This window comes from Mercenaria mercenaria, chromosome 18 (genome assembly GCF_021730395.1).
Source record: "Mercenaria mercenaria strain notata chromosome 18, MADL_Memer_1, whole genome shotgun sequence".
NCBI classification, from domain to species: domain Eukaryota; kingdom Metazoa; phylum Mollusca; class Bivalvia; order Venerida; family Veneridae; genus Mercenaria; species Mercenaria mercenaria.
This window is the reverse complement of record NC_069378.1, coordinates 34,612,849-34,636,048: the sequence shown is the minus strand read 5'-3', so window position 1 is coordinate 34,636,048 and position 23,200 is coordinate 34,612,849. Positions and strand designations below refer to the sequence as shown.

The following is a 23,200-nucleotide window of genomic DNA, read 5'->3' as shown; positions in this document are numbered from 1 at the left end:
ATTTCTTAGTTGAAGTCAGAAATAACATGTAATATAAAACCTCTTTGTTTCATAAATGTAAGTGTCTACAAAGATTCTATAATACTATTTTCCTACTTTTGAATACATGTTTAAATTGGGTCGTTTTTACTGTATTTATACATCTCTTTTTTTCTTACGCCATCAAAAAACGTCTATGGCGTGTCAATTGATGCAAAATTATACATCTTAGTTAGTGTTATCATATGTTCATTTTTGTAATTCATTGTTTTTTAGGCATTTTGTAAACTCTGTTATCGATATGCTGTGTTTCGTTATTCTTATTGTTAATCAATATTTCGTTACCTGTATTGTATAACTTGTTATTCATAATTTATAATCTTGTGTCTAGTTATTGGAATGCTGTTCTATTTTATCCTTCGGAATTTCCTCTTTGTAACAAGTCATCGGCTCGTGGTAGACCTATGTCTTCAGTCATGGAACATGATAGTGTGACATCCTTCGTAGTGGCTTGGCTGATAACTACCAAATCACAGGTCACAGGTAGTCCAAACATAAATAGTCCTAATGTTTCTTCCCGTCCCCGTGCTCTTTCTCAAACTTGAACATCGTGTTTTGCGTTAGACTGCTGCGTTTCAGTATGCATTAGTGACATTGTATACCTAAATCTGCATGAGTTTGTTGCTTTCTAGATAAAGTGGCGGTGTAAGAACTTTCTTATATAAATTTTATTTTTATTTTTTTCATACTAGCGATATAATTCTTTCTGGGAATATGTTTCTGAAAATCTGATAAAATGTCGAAGAAAGTAATTAGGCGTGTGGATTTTATATGAAATGAAGTGCAGCCGGATTTAGTGGTGTTCAATTGCATCTAATAACTGATAGGTCATAAGATCTAATATAAGATTTTAAAAAGTCTTTGGCCAAAGATATTTTGAAATAACTGTTCTATATTATAAATGGAAAACACCTCCATATTTATATAAGAAGTGTTTTCCATAGAACTTCTCATAGATCTTCTATTTCTTTAAACAAAAATGGCATATATAAAAGCAGCATTCTCAACAAATTATTCACATCAAGTACAAGTTTTGCATTTGTATTATATATTAGAAAGTATTTTAATAAAGTCTGACATAGCTACTATAGGCTTTTAGGCTATTATTCTTAACAACCACAGGCTGCATGTTTTTCTGGTTGTAAATATATTCAGTTGTTGTTTTTAGTGTATTTATTCTGATCAGACACATGTTTCATTGACAAATTAAGATGGAAATAGTTCGTCACAAATATGAACAGACAATAAAGTATCATATATATCGCACGTGGATACGACAAATATAGGGCTAAGGCACGTGACTTTTTATACCGCCGACACGAAAGTTTACCAACAGTTCTATATATTTCGTTTCTTTTATTTCGTTCGCCCAGAACGCTCAAATCAATATTTTTTCGTCCTTTCGTATCAATATATCATTATTTTAGCATAACATACAGAATTTACCTGTAAAGAAACTATTACTTTTTTCTAGTTCTAACTTAATATTTAAACACGCTCCTATTTTTACATTTTTTACCGAGATATGTACACTAGATCTATCTAAAAATGTATGAACCTTAAAAAAGTTAAAAGGATATGAAATCAGATATAATACTGACAGATCGCCGCAAGTCCAACAGACTGTCAGGGGAAGAAGACACTTTGATCGCCCCTCTTTAAAGTTCCACGGTTCAAGTATGGGTCGATATTGGAACAATAGAAGCCAAAGACAATATTGCTACCTGTACAATATGCCTGAAAGGTATTTCTCATTGTTTACCCGTTACTTAGCAACTGCAGCTCAGGACAGATATGCCACGTGATTCGGGTATTGACTGTTTTTCTGTTCTTTGAGCAATGTTTATATTTGGCATTGTGTAATTTTGAATTGTGTGTGATCGGTCGATTATCTTTACTTTAGACTAAAGTTTGAAATATAATAACAAGTGTTTATATAGGACAAATTCAGACGACCCAGATAACATAAATCGATGATGTCATCAAATTTTAACAAACAATTAACCGAAACGAAACATTTAAATTATTCAGTGGAATATTAACGCTAGTGACTTTCCTGTTACAGCGGAGGAATTTTTAAGCTTTGTATAGTCCCACGTTAAATTGCAGTTCAAAATTAAAGGCAAATAAACATGATACGGACACAGAAACTGGTAAGATTTTTAACACATTTTTTTTTTGCCATTTGGTCAGCGTTTTTTAAACAAAAACAATATATGTACAGGTTGTAGATCTTTTTCAAAATTGTCCACAATTTACTAGTATATACAGTCAACTCCAAAAACAGAACTTTTCAAAATATTTAAAACTTGAACGTTGTATAAAAAAATGACCGCTAGCATGCATTAATTTTACAATTAATTGTTGTAACTGTAATTAAGTATGTTCCTGTTTAGTATATTTTGTTCTTATAACGATGAACTGTACATGTTCAAGTTATATCAATAAATTACTGTTCTGTTCTGTTCTGTTCTGTTCTGTTCTGTTTTCGGGAGAGTTTCTAAAAAAAAGCTTATTAGCTTACTACTCGCTCCCTTGCTTTTGTAATATATATTGTAATTACATGCTATTTGTTGAATAAAATATTGTTTAAACTAAAAATAGTGGATCTATTACAGCTGCACAAAAACGACATATGGATAAAGTCTTAGTTTAGAGCGTGTATTCCCGTCTTATATTAATTTTTGACATGCTAACATAATTCAATGACAGAAGTCGCACCACTCCTATGACAGCATTAAAAATACTTTTTTTTTCTCAATAAATTGACAACTTATGTCCTCTGTAAAGTCTGGCCCTCGAAAATATGATATAATTTGATATTTCATGAAACTGCAAATAATGTATTATGTAAGATTTTTGTGATCTTTATTTGTAGAAAGTAAACCCTTTACAGGCTTACTTTAAAACCATTTATATGTTAAATACATATATAATGGAGATGTTGAACCAGAAAATACATGTTTCAATGCATTGGTCATAGTACAGATTTGTTTTATACATTGTAGTATATAACAACAAGTATTGCGTAATTATCATATAAACAGTATACCAGTAGTGAAATAGTTTGTGTGACTGTCAATTTCAGATTACCTTGAAATAATTTTCTTTCAGAATAGTTGCTGTTAAAATAGATCTAGAAGTGACATTTATCAACAATCATGGGTTGTTGTGCCTCAAAATCAGAAAGCTCTAAGAAGAACTCGTTTCTTCTGCAGACGTTAGATGGTCATGAGACCGGGGTAAACTGCATGGCGTTGAGTGAAGATGGCAGTGTTCTGGCTACCGGAAGTGAAGATAAAACTGCACGACTTTGGAGTGCAAAAACATCACCTTGTGAGTGCATTGGAATATTAAGGGGTCACGAAGAATACCTTAATTGCATTTTAATCGAAGACTGTTTCTGCTTAACCGGAAGTGCTGATAAAACTGTCCGGAAGTGGGATGTAAGCACGTGCGAATGCGTACTCATCATGCGCGGACACACTTCTGTGATATATAGAATGATATGTACGGGAGATTTTATATTCACAAGTTCGTACGACCGTACGGCACGGTGTTGGGATTTTGACAACGGGGAATGTATTAGAGTGTTTAGGGGTCACAAAAGGGGCGTGTATCCACTTATTTTTATCCCAGGGGATGATGAAGGTGCAGACGATATAGACAATTACGATGGTTCTAAAGATTTACTTTTAACTGGTTCTGCTGACTTCACAGCAAGATCTTGGAATTTCGAAACTGGACAGTGCCTTAAAGTGTTTAAGGGACACACTGGGGCCATTACATGTATGTCAACAGATACAATGGGTAGAGTACTCTTCACCGGAAGTACAGATTACAGCATTCGCTCCTGGGACCTTCTTAAAGGGGAGCAACTCAAATTATTTGCCGGTCATCAAGGCTCTGTGATATGCATGCAGGTAGGTTCTGTAAATATTCATCGCAAGATTCTATTGCCAATACATAGAAAAACAGACACCGCAATAATCAATAATTTATTTGAGAAAGATCAATTACATCGCGACGTTTCTTCTACGCATTGGTACGTCCTAAGAAATTTTCACAATTTCTCGGCTTGCACATGTAATTTTACTAGTGCATGAAATGTCATGATTAAGTGTACTCATTTTAATCTACAGGCATAACACATGCCAAACAACAATGTTCTACCAAGCTGCCCACTACACATTCTGAAAGTACACTGCTATAATGCGTTATATATGTAAATATAAAGCGTAAAATCTGATACAAGCGTTTGAACATTCAAAATATAGAAAACGCAATGGTTGCCACCTTTCATACGTTACAGGTTTCTTCAAAATACATCCTTTGGGGGAAATCTTTTGTATGTAGAATTTTGGTTCCCATGACCAAGGGAAAAAAGAATTGTTCAAAGGAGATTTCAACCAAATTTCTTCAACAAAAGTTCTGTGCAGACATGGCGAAATTTCGAAACACGACATTCTAGGACAAAAAACGCGAAGAAATATTTTTTTTGCGTCCGCAGATTAAAATAATTTATTATGTCTTGTTGACACCCTCTTTTTGTCTTTTATTGTGTTTACGTCCAGACAACGTAACAACGCAGTCAATCGGTAGTTCGACTGACCAACAAAAAAGCATCAAACTCCCACCCACATACATAATTTTTATCATTATGATATGTATACAAGGTAGACCGTGTTTTTCATGTTAAGCCGAGGGGTAAAAACCTAAGCTTATCCGATATAACAAAAATGGAAACTGGATATACTAGTACACGTTCTATTCAGTACGACCAGAAACTGACAACAATAGCCAGTGACCCCAACAGTACACATCACGTGCCAATGTTCCAAAACACTTATAAATTGTCTGTTTATGAGAACTAATCTAAGTTATTATATAACCAGTCTGAGTTATTCATTATATGCACCAAAATTTGTTTCATTCCATTTTCCTTTACAAATCGTAAGCACCGTAGCAACGCATTTTGGAACGACCAAAGCAGCTGCAATCTTACACAAGCACCGAGGTAAAAATGTACGGGTTTTTTTGTCTCTTGGACACGAGATACTTACTCTTGTATCACTTTCCCTTGAGTTAGTATCTCATGGTACCGAGATAAATAACTTGTGCCCACGGGATTGTATTTCATTCCTACGAGTTAATATCTTGTGGTCACGAGATATTACCTCTCCTCTAAAAGTAAAAAGATCTTTGACATTACAAGAAATATATGTTTTAAAATAATCACGGTTTGTCACAGAAACTTAACTACATGTATAGATTCTTTTTTCTGTTTTATTGTTTTAATTAGCGTGTATATTTCCGGGTGGCATTTCCCACGGTGATTTATGTAATCTGTCGCATGCCGAGGTATATTTGTATAGTTATGTACGGGTCAAAGAGGCTGGGAATTCTCATAAAATATTAATACAGAATTCGACTTCTTTGGTGTTCACAGCATCATTGGATCACTATTAATTATTTATGTACAAGAAAAGTGCTGACTCAGAGATGGGGTTATCAAAAAGGGTAACACTTATCACGCGCTAATTTGAAAGGAAATGTTCTAGACTGAAAAAAGAAAATATGTAGGTAACAATGGCAACAGTTTGGATGCTATTGTGGGGTACTGTAAACCAATGTCGTACTTGTTTGCTGATATAACGGCGCTTTCGCGGAAAACTACTAAAACAATATTACACGGTTGCTTATATTGACGCTAATATTGAAAGTACACACTAGAGTAGTAGGATTTTGCAGACAAACAAACAGGAATAGTAGGTTTTGACTCATAAACAAACAGGAGTAGTAGGTTTTTGCTCATAAACAAACAGGAGTAGCAGGTTTTTACTCATAAACAAACAGGAGTAGTAGGTTTTTGCTCATAAACAAACCGTAGTAGCAGGTTTTTGCTCATAAACAAACAGGAGTAGTAGGTTTTTGCTCATAAACAAACCGTAGTAGCAGGTTTTTGCTCATAAACAAACCGTAATAGCAGGTTTTTGCTCATAAACAAACCGGAGTAATAGGTTTTTGCTCATAAACAAACAGGAGTAGTAGGTTTTTTGCTCATAAACAAACCGTAGTAGCAGGTTTTTGCTCATAAACAAACCGTAGTAGCAGGTTTTTGCTCATAAACAAACAGGAGTAGCAGGTTTTTTGCTCATAAACAAACCGTAGTAGCAGATTTTTGCTCATAAACAAACCGGAGTAGCAGGTTTTTGCTCATAAACAAACCGTAGAAGCAGGTTTTTGCTCATAAACAAACCGGAATGGCAGGTTTTTGCTCATAAACAAGCTCATAAACAAACCGTAATAGCAGGTTTTTGCTCATAAAGAAACCGGAGTAGCAGGTTTTTGCTCATAAACAAATCGTAGTAGCAGGTTTTGCTCATAAACAAACCACAGTAGCAGGTTTTTGCTCATAAACAAACCGGAGTAGCAGATTTTTGCTCATAAACAAATCGCAGGTTTTTGCTCATGAACAAACCGGAGTAGCAGGTTTTTACTCATAAACAAACTGGAGTAGCAGGTTTTTGCTCATACACAAACCCAAATAGTACAATTTAGGTGATACTGACACAACAGCTACACTTGAACATGAGAAATAAGGTTTTGTTTTAACGAATATTAATATTACATTATAAGGAATCAGTATTATATAAGTAAATGTTTCGTTGCAACGAATAAATATTTCTTAGAAAGCAAAAAACAATCTCTATTTATACATTTATGTGTATATAGCGGAATATGATTTCGATTTCATGACATAGAATTTCGTTAAAACAAATTAGAATTTCATCACTATATCGAAATAAGATTCCCTTATAACGCAGTAAACGGCACTTCATGGAAAGAAATATTCATAGCAAACGTTGTGATAGATCTTTTTTTTTTTTGTCAGGGATGATTATTATTAGATTATTGATATATTTAAAGCAAAAGGCGAAAATTTGTTATGGAAAAATGCCATTGCCGCTTTCATCTCATTTAATAATTCATTAAGTATAGATTGTGTTTTGGTTACAGCACTTAAAAGTTGTAGAAACATTGATCATATCTCACAATGTTTGCATTTGCATGAATGGGAATTGTCCCACAGAGCCTCGTAACGCTTAATGACATCACATCAAATACATGTGCCTTGAGGGCAAAGACATCATGTGTAAAATTAAAGTAATCCTATATAATGCAGCTGAGTTTGAAGTTAAAGCCCCCCCCCCCCCCCACTCCCCCCACCCCAAACACACACACGCACACCCGGCAGTACGTAAAAGGGTTGTGTTTTTTTAGTTTAAAGTTACAAAATAAGCATTTTATTACCTTTTTTAAGATTCGAGATTTGTTTTTATATGATACGCATTAAAATATCTACTTCGACAATACTGGTTTATATCATTTTCGATATCAAATATCATTTGCTACGCGTTTTTTTTTTTTTTTTTTTTGTTTCTTTCTTTTTTGTTCTTGCTCTTTTTTGTTGTTGATTTTTTACTGAAACTTTGATGTTGGTCTGGAGGCATGCCCCCAGACAATCATACGTAACTTATTCAGAAATGTTGTTGAGAAGTGCACAGTTTTCTTTATTTTTTGTTTATTCAATGTTGACAATATATAGAAAAGATAATCACAAAGCATCTTTGTTAAAGATCACATGTAACACTGCAATGACAGATTACCCGTTCGACGCTAGGCAGATTTTTTAAAAATCTTAAATTTAAGCAGAAGTGTAACTGACATTAAGTAATTGCAAACGGTGTTGTTAAATTTTGATAAAACCTGGTGTTTCCTATATGTCTAGAGATATAAATTGACGATGATAAAGAGGAAGATAGAAAACGAGAGAAATGCTGGTAGAACATGAGTCAGTTCAAGGAAGACAGAACAATAGGAAGGTAGAAAATAAAGAAGACAGAAAAAAATAATTGGTGCAAGTTAGAAGGCTGATCTGTTGGCGGAGACTGATAGAAAATGAGGAAGACAGAAAATGAATTATTTAGAGGGAGAGAGCTTTATTTAAACAGACCATTCCAGGCTGGTAATTGGACTGCGACTTTGTCCGAGGACATCGTATTTGGTTCCAACCCTGGGCAAATAAATAGCGCGATATGAACATTTTTAAACATAATTTCCTTCCTACATGCTTTAGTAACAGTTCATTGATGGATCATGATTTAATATTTTAAAGCAGACATATTCAATGCTGCATCGATTGCAACACTGGCATTGTAATACAATAAATACAGTCCCATATGTGATTAACAATTCTATTAGGTTACCGGCAAATTCTGCAGGGCTGAATTCTGTTACCCATATCCGGTACAATTTAATTTGTTCGAATATTTTCGTAACTGTTATTGAAGAATTGATATGTTATGTTGTTATTTACATTTTTCATGAACTGTGGAATATCATCGCTAGTGAGCTAAAAATTTCATCTAAAGTTTTTCATTGTTCGGATATTTCTGACTCGATATCAACAGCTAGTCAGCGGGTATCATCATCATCTGCATCGTGCAGTTATTTCGATTTCCGGGTTTTTATTGAACGTTTGATAATGCTTGTAAAGCTTCATTCAATCCATTTATTTTTAAAATTGTTTACTGATTGAATTAAGATATTTTGATACACACAACACGTTCGTACAATGGGTTCCATGGAGCTTATGTAATTAAGCTGTTTGTTGGAATAACATATTGAATATATATAAAAATGTAAATCTCCCAGAACGACTGACACATAACTTACCGCTGACTCTTTCACACTTTATTTGGTGAAAATGAAATAACCCTACCCACCATTTTTTAAACTTACAATTTTGTGAGCGCGTGCGAAGGAACAAGAAGTCAAATAACATGGAGTTCGATCCCAGCCTTGGCTGGGTAATCAGGACAAGAACAGCAAATGTTAACATATTTAAAGTAAGCCTTTATACACAGTGAAGACGAGAGATGTAAATGTCAAATTCATTGGTCCAAGTCCGATGTCAGTCGGTCTCGACCTCTGATTCATGCGTGAAAGTCTGTAACTTGCAGAGAAAAGTTTTAAATTGTTTTAGGAAACTAAGAAGTTCAACGCTAGTAACGCAAACTGATAGTTGTATGCAACTAAACTATTGCTGATACACAGCGTATATAAGTGCAAATTAAAACACCCATTTGGGTCCTATGACATGGGAACTAGCGAATAAAATAAAGCATGGCTAAATTGATTTTGCGGGTAGTCGAACTGTATAAAGCGGCGTGTGTGTGTTCGGGTTTAACGTCTTTTTTCAACAATTTTTCAGTCATATAAACGACGGTGTCTACTTGTAGCAGAGAGCACAATGCCTAACTTTATAGTGCTGCCTCACTGGAATATCACGCCGTAGACACGTGACATGATACCCCACCCAGTCACATTATACTGACACCGGGCTGACCAGTCCTAGCACTATCCTCTGGCTTACGGAAGGTCGGTGGTTCTACCCAGGTGTCCGCTTGTGATGAAATAATGCACGGAGGGGCACCTGGGGTCTTCCTTCACCATTAAAGCTGGAAAGTCACCATATGACCTATCATGTGTCGGTGCGACGTTAAATCCAACAAAAAAAATCCTCTTAATGCTGAGCGCCAAGCGCTGAAGATACTAGTACCATTTTTTACGTCTTTGGTAAAAAATGGTACTAGCAGCTTCCTCACTTGGCGCTCAGCATTTAGAGGATAGTGCCAGGACTGGTCAGCCCGGTGTCAGTATAATGTGACTGGGTGGGGTATCATGTCACGTGTCTACGGCGTGTATTCCAGTGAGGCAGCACTATAAAGTTGGGCATTGTGCTCACTGCTACAAGTAGACACCGTCGTTTATATGACTGAAATTTTTTTTAAAAAAAGACGTTGAACCCGAACAGTAAATGTTCACGATATTTAAGAATGTTGTTATATTCTTCAGGTCATCAATAAAATCCTGTATTCCGGAAGTTCTGACCACACCGGAAGAGCATGGGTGACGGAGTTTGGAGATTGTACGAGAGTTTACAAGGGGCATAAGCATACAGTCTCCGTCATCAAAATGAAAGACGGCCTTGGTAAGCTTTATAGCATATATTATTCGGGATGTCAATGCAAATTCAGCTTGTCAATGAAAATATAGTCTTAAAAACATAATTATATCTTATTTTGAATCACACTTCTTGCATACGCAACACTGTATGATTAAAAAGGAGCTAGGATACTAAAGCCAAACATTACAGTGTAAGTTTAGAGCCATTTGCCTTGAGGCCGAAGTCTCACAAACAGATTAATTGAAATATATATAGACATTGGGTCCGAGTTAAAAACATTTTAACCTAACCTGATCGAATAAAATAATGATTATCTCTAACCCATTGGTATGATTTGAAAAGAAAAGAAAAGAAATACCGTTACATTAACTGTTGTTTTCGGATACACCAACGTTGAAGATGCGTTCTGTTAGCATTAATTCCTAATTAAGCATGATGTTTCAAAGCAAAGGCGTATCTGAATAAGTAATGAATTGTTTTCAAATTAACTTTCACGTATTTAGGTTTTATGACTAGTTGTGATCGGAAAATGCCAATTAACTCCGGTTTATACAGAAACAAAATGTCTTTGACCGGAGCGACTCGATCTTTGAAACTGTATGAATATTTTATAAAACATGGTATAATGTAAAAGCACCGGCAATAAACAATGTTCTTTTATCAACTAGAAAAGTCAGTAAGTTCTTTATGGTGTTAGACATTCAGAGCGTGAATGGTTTTAATTGACCTTTTTTCTAAGTTTAACAACCGGTCGAGCGCAGAAATCGACCAAAAATGCTTTTAGTTCTCTTGGGAGGCAATGTCTTGTGGTCGTATATTGGTATCGGGGAATATACAATTTTTTCAGTCTCTAATTGTAAGCTTGATAAGGGGCCGTATTTAAGTGACTATTTGACTTGTTCCTTGTATAACGTGAATAAACTAGGCAAACTGGACTAGTTATTTTTAAAGCATAACTGTAAACATTGCACATTGTAATTATAACAAGCAACATTATATTTGACCATTAATCTTATAGCTGTAAGTTTTCACTGAAGTGATTCGTTTTGTTCGGATAGTAAAAATTAACCTGTTAAGTATTTCACTAATATATTAGATTTAATTTTGAAGCCTGCACTTCTTGTTGAACAGGTCATGTTGTGCAAACTGCATGTTATATTTAATATTCATCTTTTTATCCCAAAAAAGTCACATTGTCTTGTAGATGAGCTACTTGAGTCGTCTGGTCAATTAGTCTTCTTTAGAAATCATGTACAAACTTATCTGAGTTGAAGGACAAAATGTAACGATAACTTTACCACATCTGCAACCACGCTATCTCCATTAACGGAAGAAAGAATTTTTCAGACAGATCTTTCTCAGACAAAGTATCCATTACAGGCCACATACATGGCTGCATGAAAACAAAAGTCCTTCTCAGACATAAAATAGGCAATTTCCTACAATACATTTTAATATGACATATCCGATTGCTTTATCTAACTGAAGAGGTGATGAATTTACCTGTCGATCCTCTTTTGCCCTCTCAGACAATCACGATGAGCCCAGGTAAGTCTTTTCAAAAGGTCAACCAATCATTCCTACCAATAAGACAGTGGAAAAGTACTGGCAGGCCTAATCTTAATTAGTTTCGTTTTCGCTGGCTCAGAGAAAAATGCACGAATACTATCCTTACGTTTTTATCTCCTTCTAAACAATATGATTTGTTCTATAGAAAATGATCGTCCGCGTAAATGTTATACAGATATTTCCTTGTATTTGTTTTCGCTATAACAAATTGTTGATAAATTAAGGTCAGACAAACCTCCATATAGTATGTTATAAAATTGGAATGCAAATAGAGGTTTGATTTCCATGTGTTTTATACAAACTCTTTTGAGCCTATAGTACTTAAAAATGTTAAATTCCGTAGTTCATACTGATTGTTATTACAATTGCCGCGTCTGACCTCTTATGACGGCACTACTTTCAGTGTTAACCGGATGCGGAGATGCGGTTGCCCGACTGTATACCGGAAAATCCGGTTCACTTGTGCGCGAGTTCAAAGGTCATGACGGAGCTATCAACGCTTTACAGGTTTTACTGTAGTTCAGTAGAAGCTATATAATCCCAAACAAACCAGAATTTAACCTAGTTCAGTAGACGATAGAACCAGGGTTTTCTGTTGTTAGTAGAATATATAATTTATAGATTCCACTACTCACTCAGAACACTTGGACACTTTTTAAAACTAATCAAATAACATATATGAGCCGCACCATGAGAAAACCAACATAGTGCATTTTCGACCAGAATGGATTCAGACCAGCCTGCGCATCCGCGCAGTCTGGTCAGGATCCATGATGTTCGCTTTCAAAGCCTATTGCAATTACAGAAACCGTTCGCGAACAGCATGGATCCTGACCAGACTGCGCGGATGCGCAGGCTTGTCTGAAACCATGCTGGTCGCAAATGCACTATGTTGGTTTTCTCATGGTGCGGCTCATGTATTTTACAGAACATACTATGTGCATTCTAACTGATATAACTGGACATTTATTTATTTATTTAAAACTTGTTATTTATTTTCTCTTGATAAAATTTTTCATAAAAGTGTACATTAATAAACATACCATATGGACTAAATTTTGCGGACAGTTATTTCAACCTTAAAGAAAAAACAGAATCTTATCTTTATTTTATTACGGAGAGGAAACATTCAACCAAAACAATAATAATATATTTGCATCGTGATTCTCAAAAGTGTTCATTTGGTCTTTTAATGAGTGTGCTCTTCCAGCAGGATGTCAACAGAAAGCAGCATTAGTTAGAGTGAAGTGTTTAGTATAGACATTTAAAACCCCTTACTGTTTTTGTAGATACCTTCCATTTCAGTGAGTGTTCATTCCTTTTACTTTTCTAGTTGATAGCACCAAACTACGACGATTAGAATTCTAGTTTCCACCAGAACTGATATAGACATTTTTATCCAAGTAGTTTTGAAAATAATACCCGTTGTTATTTTTTATTTAACCCAGTGTACACAGGCTCTGGCGATTCTCTTGTTCAATGTTATGACTCGAAATCCGGGGCTCTCAGGCGGACATTCGCCGGACATAATGTAGCTATTACCTCCCTTCAGGTAACACCAATTAGTTCTTTCGTTTTGTTTTGTTTAGTTTGATTTCAGTTAAAGACTCCGGTTGATCGGTCAAGAGACTTATATATTTGCTATATCCCGATTACTTTATGTAACCTGATAGTTAAAACTAATGAAATTCTTAGTGCATTCCATTTCAGAAACTTACATTATAGTTATAAAACACGAAACGTCTCGGGTATTTGTTCATGCAAAAGTCTTTGCCATCGTTTTTGGCCATGCAAAAGTCTTTGCCATCGTTTTTTGCCATGTAAAAGTCTGTCTTTGCCATCGTTATAACCATGCAAAAGTATTTGCCATCGTTATGACCATGCAAAAGTCTTTGCCATCGTTTTGGCCATGCAAAAGTCTTTGCCATCGTTATGACCATGCAAAAGTCTTTGCCATCGTTATTACCATGCAAGTCTTTGCCGTTGTTTTGGCCATGTAAAAGTCTTTGCCGTCGTTTTTGGCCATGCACAGTAAAACTTCAGACATGGGAATTAGGGTACAAGTGGGATTTGAGAAATACTAAAAATAGTCTTCTGTATAAAGTGAAAAAAATTTGCACACTATTTCTGTTAAAACGATTATTATATTGAAATATTTGTTATGACCATTATGATTTATTAAGGAGGTTCTTGAACAAATAATTTTCAATAAAGCTGATTTATACAAATACTGTAAACTTGACGACGCCCTATTTGGTAAATTCGTTTAAGAATATTCTCACAGAAATTCGAAAAATAGTTTGTAACTCTAAATTTAGGGCATCTTCTGCTAGTACTTACATGTATGGCGTAAACAATTCTCTTCTTTTTTATCCTAACACAGATTGTTGAGGGACGCCTGTTTACTGGTTCTTACGACGGTGCCGTAAAAGTCTGGGATATCACCGGAATCAACGACGACACAGCTTTCGGTATTATTGATTAAACTATTATTATTAATTTTTGGCCATCTTTTTTTGCTCATTTGGCAATACTTTGATTCAACTGTTTGATTAATTTTGTCACTAGTAATTAAATAGAAAGGTGCCCCATACATAGTTACAACGGTGCTGAAATATCACAGTTCAGGTAGAATCCACACACCCCCAATTAAGTTGTGGTTGACAAATCTGGTTAATTGTATTCCGATAAGGTATGAAATCTGGGGAAATGAAATAGCTGTGAACTGTGGTTGAGGAAACCACTGTATAACAATAGATTTAACTATGCTTGAGAAGCATGGGGAAATGAAATAGCTACCTAACGGTACATTCTTCTTTCATTTATTTTTATGTTTTTATGTTTTCAAGTACAGTGTTATTATATATATTTAAGCAATATTTGTTTCAAAGCAGCGTCTCAAGCAAGGCGGCGCTGTGTTCGTTTTGTATTAAGTACATGTATAACAATTTGCATTATGCCTCTTAATTATTCTTCAGAAGTACATGTCTTTTGTTTTTCAAGTACAAGATAAACATATCATATGATGATGATTTTAAATATTGGCGTTTACTTTAAAACAAGGAACTTACAAAATATTTTTAGGTGCAAAGTGCTATTTCTTTTAAAAGTTCCCGGACTTCCAACGTTTAACCGTATTGAGTTGTTTTGTATAAATATTAGCGTCAGATGTGATTGTATCAACGAAGGGCAGCATCACTGACCGGGAGCAAAACATGCAAGCTTTATTTAGTGAATTGCAAAGAAATGTGAACTCCCGACGTTGAATGCGTTCGTAACACTAGTTTCATTTTTATTTCGTTTTATTTATTTATTTATTTATTTAGAACTGTTCCATTGGTGATGTGTGCTATCAATATTTAATGGCTTATCGGGAATGCTGCTTTTCATTTCAAATGTTTTTTCTCCAGTTATAATTAGTGATGCATGAGAAAGACCTAGAAATGTTTTAGAAGTGAACGTTTCTATCATTTTCATAACTTTGATTCAGCTGTGTGCTTTAAATAATTAATGGCATGTCGGATATGCTTCTTTGCATTTCAAATGCTTTATATAAAACATATAGAGTGACGCTAGTATAAATTGTCATACAATTTGAATGTGCCAATTAGCTTTCCACACGTTTTAGAAGTGAGTAGGTCGTTAGTTGGAAAAGGCATGTAGGCATTCGATTTTCAAAAATATTTTGTGTACTAAATGTTTTAATATGCCATGTTTTGTTTCCATGGGCACAGTGGGTCTAAACGTCTTTAAAAATAACGTTTCTGTTTGGCAAACACCCAACAAACCATCCAGTATAGTAAATATTACTATAATTTTACCTAAGGCCTTGGCATGTCTGCATTTTTTTATTACATCATGTTTATCAATGTTTACAATTTCAAATGTCCATTATAGTTTTGTAGACATTGCGTAGCTATGTTAGAAACAAAAGTTGGCGTTTTGCTGCAAGATGAAAATATGCTTGCGCTGTTACAACACCAGTTTTTGGAGTTACTGGACTCGGGGCTCCTTTAGTTATTGTTTTGTATGTAAACCTACAGATGGGAATGGATTGAAACTTCTCGCAGTTTTACAAAACTATGCCCTTGTTTCGTCTCAGTAAATTTTTGTTAAGTTTTTTGTATGTAAGCTGGTATCTCAATACCGATTAATTCGAATGGATTTAAACTTCACAACCTTGTCCTCTGTGATAAGCTGACATAACTTTCGTTTTACATTTCTGAAAAATTGTGCCCCTTTTTCGATTTGTATATTCATTCAAAAATGCTGTTGAATAGTCGAGCGGTGCTGTCCTCCAACAGCTCTTGTTTTACATATTTTCATTTTTTTTTTTGTATTCTGCATGAAAACTGTTTTTCCTGTTATTAAAGACAGACCGCCGGCTTTTACTGAAGAACAAATTCTCAATGCGGAGAGACTTCAAAAGAGGCGTAAGATTCCGCTGGCTTCGTCAGTTATTTTTGTCAACTTTTCTGTAAACATTACACGTGTGTGCTGTTAATTGTTGTATTGAGTGACGCCAGCTTTTTACATTCTATATTACATCTATCATGTCATTAAAGCCCAAACTGAATACAAATCATTAATGTATCATTAAAAGATGACACTTACACACATTTTAAGACTGGAGAACTAAAAACAATCTCATCATGATAGGCTTTGTAACTTATTTTTTGCGACTAATATTTCGGAATTTGTACATGTGTATGTTGTAAAATGTTATGTTGGGAGACCGCAGCGGTTTTTTAATTTAAGTTGTTTTTTTCAATGTCAAGTCATTTATACAACCGATTTCCAATTCAGATATAGACCATTGTACACTTTTATGCCATTTTGATGATGAACTACGGAACCAAAAAAAATCACGGTAACGAACCTTAACCATTCCTGTCAACTTATATTCGTGTCTTTTTTCCGCCACTTCTGTGTATAGCAAAAAAGATGTTCCTGCCAAATTGAAAACCATAAGTTTGTTTTTAAGGATCTTTAAATCATCTTTGAAATAGTTTAAACTTTTATGTATCTATATAGAAACGATATAAACATGAGGGAAAAAACACACACATAACACATGCTGAACTCACCTAAAATGAATTTCATCCAAATTGATCATTCTTGATGGTATTAGAGAAAGGCGCGTAACTTAACATACAGCTAATTAACTCATTTTGATAAAGTGTTGATACAGTAAAGGATCTGGTTAAAAATATGGTCAATATAAATAACATAGAAGGATCTGGTCAAATTCTTGATATGATAGACTATCTGGCTAAATGTGGTCAATATAATAATTAGTAGTGTTGATACAATGAAGGGTCTGGTAAAAAGCGGTCTATATAAATAGTAGTGTTGATACCACGAAGGGTCTGGTAAAAAGCGGTCAATTGAAATAGTAGTGTTGATACAATGCAGGGTCTGGTAAAAAGCGGTCAATTGAAATAGTAGTGATGATACCACGAAGGGTCTGGTAAAAAGCGGTCAATATAAATAGTGTTGATACAACGAAGGGTCTGGTAAAAAGCGGTCAATATAAATAGTGTTGATACCACGAAGGGACTGGTAAAAAGCGGTCAATTCAAATAGTAGTGTTGATACAATGCAGGGTCTGGTAAAAAGCGGTCAATTGAAATAGTAGTGTTGATACCACGAAGGGTCTGGTAAAAAGCGGTCAATATAAATAGTGTTGATACAACGAAGGGTCTGGTAAAAAGCGGTCAATATAAATAGTGTTGATACCACGAAAGGACTGGTAAAAAGCGGTCAATTGAAATAGTAGTGTTGATACAATGCAGGGTCTGGTAAAAAGCGGTCAATTGAAATAGTAGTGTTGATACCACGAAGGGTCTGGTAAAAAGCGGTCAATATAAATAGTGTTGATACAACGAAGGGTCTGGTAAAAAGCGGTCAATATAATAGTGTTGATACCACGAAGGGACTGGTAAAAAGCGGTCAATGTAAATAGTAGTGTTGATACAACGAAGGGTCTGGTAAAAAGCGGTCAATGTAAATAGTAGTGTTGATACCACGAAGGGACTGGTAAAAAGCGGTCAATGTTAATAGTAGTGTTGATACCACGAAGGGACTGGTAAAAAGCGGTCAATATAAATAGTAGTGTTGATACAACGAAGGGACTGGTAAAAGGCTGTCAATATAAATAGTAGTGTTGATACAACGAAGGGACTGGTAAAAAGCTGTCAATATAAATAGTAGTGTTGATACAACGAAGGGACTGGTAAAAAGCGGTCAATATAAACAGCGTAAAATTACATTTCATTGAATACTCCTGACTTATTTTACTACATTCTTCGAGACAGAAAAAACAACACCTTTTCAAAACATAATTACAAATAATTTTAATTTTTATACCTTTTAAACGTAATGTAACTACGCACTAGCAACATTAAAAGTGCACTTCTTGTTTGTTCAATATTTATGTATTTGTGTATATTCTAAAAACGACTTATTATTACCGTTATTCTAAAAATATGATGTTTTTATCCTTGTTGTTTTGTCTGTGATTAATGTGTATTTTATGCATGTACATGTTAATGGTTACAATAGAACTTCACCAAAAATCCATGACAGTCTTTTCTTTTAATCTCAGTATATTTCAAAGATTTATTAATGTAAAATCCGTTCTATTTTTTCTGTAAAAATCACCTGACGCACATCTAAGATCACAAAAAAGAGCATGTCAAAAATGAAAATGTTCTCATTGCAGAGCAAATAATTGTTACACATGAAATGAAGCACCAGTAGCCTTACATTTTTGTTTTGTTTTTCAGGAAAAGAGGATGAAGAGAAAAAGAAAAGCAAAGAAAATTCTGATAAAATTGAGCAAATTAGCAAAATTGATCAGAATCAAAATGGCATTGCTAATGGCCAAGGCAATAAGATTATGATAGAGTAAAGGGGAACCAGTCGTTAATACGTGAAACAGAAAGACGAGATATATTGGACATGAAAAGAATCAAGACTGTATTTTCAGCAAAGGCGATCATTTCACTGAGACATGTATTTGTAGATTTAAGATTCAAGAAATTTAATTTGTTGTTTTATTCCCCAACGAATTTTTATGATTTTTCAGTATTTTGTTAGGATGGGAGTGTATTATTTTTAATAACAACAGTTGTTAATTTCCACGTAGTTGTCGACCTTTTGCTTTACATATTATTTTCTATATTATTTTTTCTGCACTTTAAGTGTTCCGGAAAAAAATTAAGGTATCCGATCAACAAATAGGTATATTTCGATGCCTGATGACCCCATGTTTTTTGGTATCATTTGAAAGAGTTGTGTCTGAAGAAGTTATTGTAAGATTACCGCTGCTTGTATGTGGTTGGTAGATGACCCTTTTTTGTTGGTGCAATAAAAAGTCAAGGTCGCACTTTCTGCCATCAGTCAGTAACTAAAAATGATTCGGCTTACAGGCCGATTTTGTTGCGTGTTGATTAAATGTGATAATGCACAGTCAACGGACACTGGGCTATAGCTTCAGAACATGACTGATTTTTTTATGACTCATAAAATTGAATAGTTTTCAGTTTAGCAACGAACTTTAAGAGTTTTTTTATTCTTTTTAAATCCGTATGAATTAATAAAATGCACGTTTCTGTATTCTTAGTTAGGGTCCTTTTTGATGTTAGTATATCATTGTTCTTTTAATGTTGTGGGGAGTGAAAGGTGTAAAAAAGACTGATGTATAAAATTGTGCAATATTGTTTTGTTTATCATGCACAGTCAAACCTGTTTTAACGATCACCTGTGTGCAAGACCAACTTGCTGAAAAGACAACATATTTCTTTTTTATTATGAAGTGTAGTTTAACCAGACTGTAAAGACCACATGTTTCTTTTTTATAAGCTCATCTGTCACGTAGTGATAAAGTGAGCTTTTGTGATCTCCCTTCGTCCGTCCGTGCGACCAAAATTTCTTGAGAACACATTTATGGCCATATCTTCATGAAACTTGGTCAGAATGTTTATCTTGATGATTCCTATGCCAAGTTCAAAACTGGGTCATATGGGGTCAAAAACTAGGTTACCATTTAAATCAAAGGAAAAGCTTGATGACACCGTAGAGGCCACATTTATGACCCTGTCTTCATGAAACTTGGTCAGAATATTTAGCTTGATGATTCCAAGGCCAAGTTTCATAGGTGAGTGATATAGGGTCATCATGACTCTCTTGTTATATTTGGGTTGTTGTTTAACCTGTGAATAAAGACCAGGTGCAAATGAAGATATTTGTTTGACTATCCCAGGTGGTCTTTATAAAGAGGTTTGACTGTAGAAGTATCGGCTATTTATTTGTTTTCTTAATTTTTCAGTTCTTGTATAAAAGTTTTTATCTAAATAATAGGACTGCATTTATAACTGATGCATATCTTTGTGAACAACTCTGCCCTGTTTTAGAACTAAGTTAATATCACCAGTAACTGATTCAGCACAGAAAAACGCAAACTGTTGGGAAATGTTTAAGGATGTTTAAGAATACCTTGATGAAATTACCCTTTTTCTAGACAACACCATTTCGCAGTTGGAAAACACTTGGAGATATTTAAAATGCGCAGGAGCTCAAGGAGCATAAGAAATCATTTATGATAGTTCTGTTTCATGTTAATATATATATATACATACAGTACAACCTCTCCAGAGTGGCCCTCTCTTAAGCAGAATCCTCTGTAACAACATAATCAAAATTTCTCAAGCTCAAAAATACTATCAAATCAAGTTACCTCTCCAGAACAACAACCTTTACACAACAGTCAATATTTGTATCTCCCAAATGATGCTGCTCTACAGAGGTTGCACTGTATATATTTTGCATGCCTGACAGAATTTTCCAGTGTTTTGGGCAGTGCTGGAAAACTTTGTCTTACACCCTGGAGTGTAAATGACTCTCGTGCTGTAATTTATGAATGAATGTGTAAATTCAGAGGCTACTGTAGTAAAACATTGCTTAAAACAAAAGCACCAGTTTTATTTCATTTCTTCCGTTATTTGAAGAATACTACATGCAAGAAAAAGATTTTTTCACTGGTAAATGTGTGGATGGAACTACCTGGCTCTGCAGCAACTTGGCAGAGCCCTGTTAGCGCCTAAACAGTTACCCTTGAGCAAGATATTTCTATCCGTACTTACAAGTAAAAGAATCTTATAATCTTTCTTGCTACAAACAAATCATAATGATTTTTTCTGTGTTTAAGTCAGTGGCGTTTAATTATACTGCATGTATAGTCCCAGGCAAACTTAATAGATAACTGATGTATGTATGCCGGAGTAACTGTCAAAGTATAAAAAGCATACTTATTGTCTATCAAGTGTCTGTAAGTAAACATCTAAACAGGTGTACGTCAGAATTTCTTTCACTTGCTGGTAGTATTCGTATATTTTAGCCATTTGAGCCAAACCATGAGAAAACAAACATAGGGCATTTGCACTATGTTGGTTTCTTTAATTGAAATAGGAAAACGAACAGCATGGATACTGATCAGACTGCTCAGATTGGTCTGGATCCATGCTGGTTGCAAAGCCACTACGCCGTTGGTTTTCTCATGGTCCTGCTCATTTCATCATGTGTGTTTGCGAAACAAAGTATGTTATAGTTATATTGTGAAAGGTTAATGCTGTTTTCAACAGCATGTTGTGGATTACTGTCTTATGTTCATATAATCTGCAGGATTTCAACTGATTAAGGGTGCAATACAAAATTGGGTAACCCAGGGCATGAAGGGCTGCAAGGCAATAAAGTGTTTAAATCTATAGTTAGTTAAGTTAAATGACCGTTTTCTTGATAGACTGTTTTCTTCATTTTATCAGTTTTCTTTCTTTGTCAACAGATTTACCAAATTTGAATTGCATTGTATCTAGTGTAACTTTTTTTTTTCATGCATATTTTCTCTCAATTTTCCAGAAAATATACATTTGTAAATTGGTAAACTCGATGTAGTTTTAGTTAGAAAAAAATGTACATGACATTATTTCATAACTGTTTTGTCAAGAATACTTTCACTGAATGAAAAATACTCTTTAATTTTATCTACCTTTTTTAGAGAAATTACTCTGTTTTTGTATTTTATTTTTTGAGGAGAATTTTCTACCAAATTAAGAGAAACAATACCAAGGCAAAGTAAAGCTCTGCTTGCCTATCACAGGCAACTCCACTGGAAATTTAAAGCTTGAAAACAAACCAATCTTGAAGAAAACCCCAGAAAAACTTTACATCCATGTCCATTTTGTGTATTAATTAAAATTAGATTATTCAACATCTATCATGTCATAAACTTGAAGCTTACATTTGTAGCGAGTTATGTCATTTTTTCCGTGTGTACTAGCAGGTTCTAGTATCAGCATCTATTGTTCAATTCATTTGATCAACATTTTTGTGTGTTTTTGATGTTTATTTTTAGCAAATAATTACAGCTGATCAATGTTTCCATATATATATACATGCATATAGCACAATATTTTCGTATTAAAAATACACCTAGCTTTCTATCAACTTACAGAGCTAAATGAAAATTGATCCCATCATGCTAAACTAGTTGCATTCACTCTAAAACCAAAGTTGTATGTAAACTAAACATATAATGGTGAGGTGATATTCCAGTTATAAGTACAGTCAAACTTCTCCTGCGTAAACTTAATGGGACTGGGAAAAATTGTTTGAGTTAATTTAATATCAGTAGTCTGAGCCATTGAGCAATTTACATTGTAAAGGGATTTTGCCAAGACCTTACAATGAGTCCAAACAAATGGTATCGTTTGAAATAACCAAGTTTAAGCAAACCAAGTTTGACTGTTGTATTAAATTGAAATTAACTGAAAAAGTTTATTAGTTTTGGGTTCTATCATGTAATCTGGCTCTTAGTTTTTGTGCAAATATGATAAAGAAAACTAGACCCTGTAATACTCTTGTTCACAAAGCAGTGAACAAATGAAAAGTGTATTTTTTTTCTCTCAAGTATTTACAGCATTTACTTCTCTTTTATTCATTGTTTTTTTAAAATGCATACTTATATATGTATCTAAAGTTATAAACTTTTATATAAGCCAACAGTTTAACCATAATGGAAAAAAATAAGTATGTATAAAACTAAAAGGATTCAAAATGTTGCAATATTTAAATCAACAAAGAATCAACATTATGAGGGAAAAAAAATACAATGAGTCAACTCTTTTTTTTTGGTAGAATATAGTGAAATCTGTGATAAATGAGACTTCTTGTTACTGTTCATTCAATAAACTCTCTTAGAAAACACAGTGTTTGTTGTTACTTCTCAAGCTTAATGGAAGTGCTAACTACAACCTTGCAGTCATCACAATGATAAGGACAATCCTTACACAGATTTCTGGGAGTACTAATCTGTCTGTACCATACTAACAATGATCTAGACAGTCCTTACAATGATCTAGCAGATCAACCAATGATCTAGGCAGTTCTAACAGTGATCTAGCAGATCAACAAATGATCTAGGCAGTCCTTACAGCGATCTAGCAGATCAACCAATGATCTAGGCAGTCCTTACAATGATCTAGCAGATCAACCAATGAT

At 34.4% G+C, this 23,200-nt stretch overlaps 1 protein-coding gene across 3 annotated transcripts; it reads left to right on the top strand.

Moving 5' to 3' along the window:
• The first annotated feature begins 1,845 nt into the window (after nt 1-1,845).
• Nucleotides 1,846-22,990, top strand: LOC123538454 (WD repeat-containing protein 86-like). 3 transcript variants are annotated; one of them, XM_045322568.2, is made up of 7 exons: nt 1,846-2,192; nt 3,154-3,962; nt 9,961-10,096; nt 13,090-13,193; nt 14,025-14,112; nt 14,804-14,911; nt 18,430-18,568. In XM_045322568.2, exons 2-6 carry the CDS (start codon nt 3,201-3,203, stop codon nt 14,905-14,907), a joined length of 1,194 nt encoding a protein of 397 aa, XP_045178503.2. In that variant the 5' UTR covers nt 1,846-2,192; nt 3,154-3,200; the 3' UTR covers nt 14,908-14,911; nt 18,430-18,568. The 3 variants fall into 3 exon arrangements, with proteins under 3 accessions (XP_045178503.2, XP_045178501.1, XP_045178502.1); XM_045322566.2 differs by lacking the exon at nt 14,804-14,911 and having other exon boundaries at nt 18,430-22,990; XM_045322567.2 differs by lacking the exons at nt 13,090-13,193; nt 14,804-14,911 and adding an exon at nt 12,045-12,148 and having other exon boundaries at nt 18,430-22,990.
• Nucleotides 22,991-23,200: the final 210 nt, after the last annotated feature.

Bases quoted from the DNA above. Each gene is read 5' to 3' on its own strand.
- LOC123538454 (XM_045322566.2), top strand. From the start codon at position 3,201: ATGGGTTGTTGTGCCTCAAAATCAGAAAGCTCTAAGAAGAACTCGTTT. The intron at 13,194-14,024 runs GTAACACCAATT...ATCCTAACACAG, and splicing joins TAGCTATTACCTCCCTTCAG to ATTGTTGAGGGACGCCTGTT. The intron at 14,113-18,429 runs GTATTATTGATT...TTTGTTTTTCAG, and splicing joins CAACGACGACACAGCTTTCG to GAAAAGAGGATGAAGAGAAA.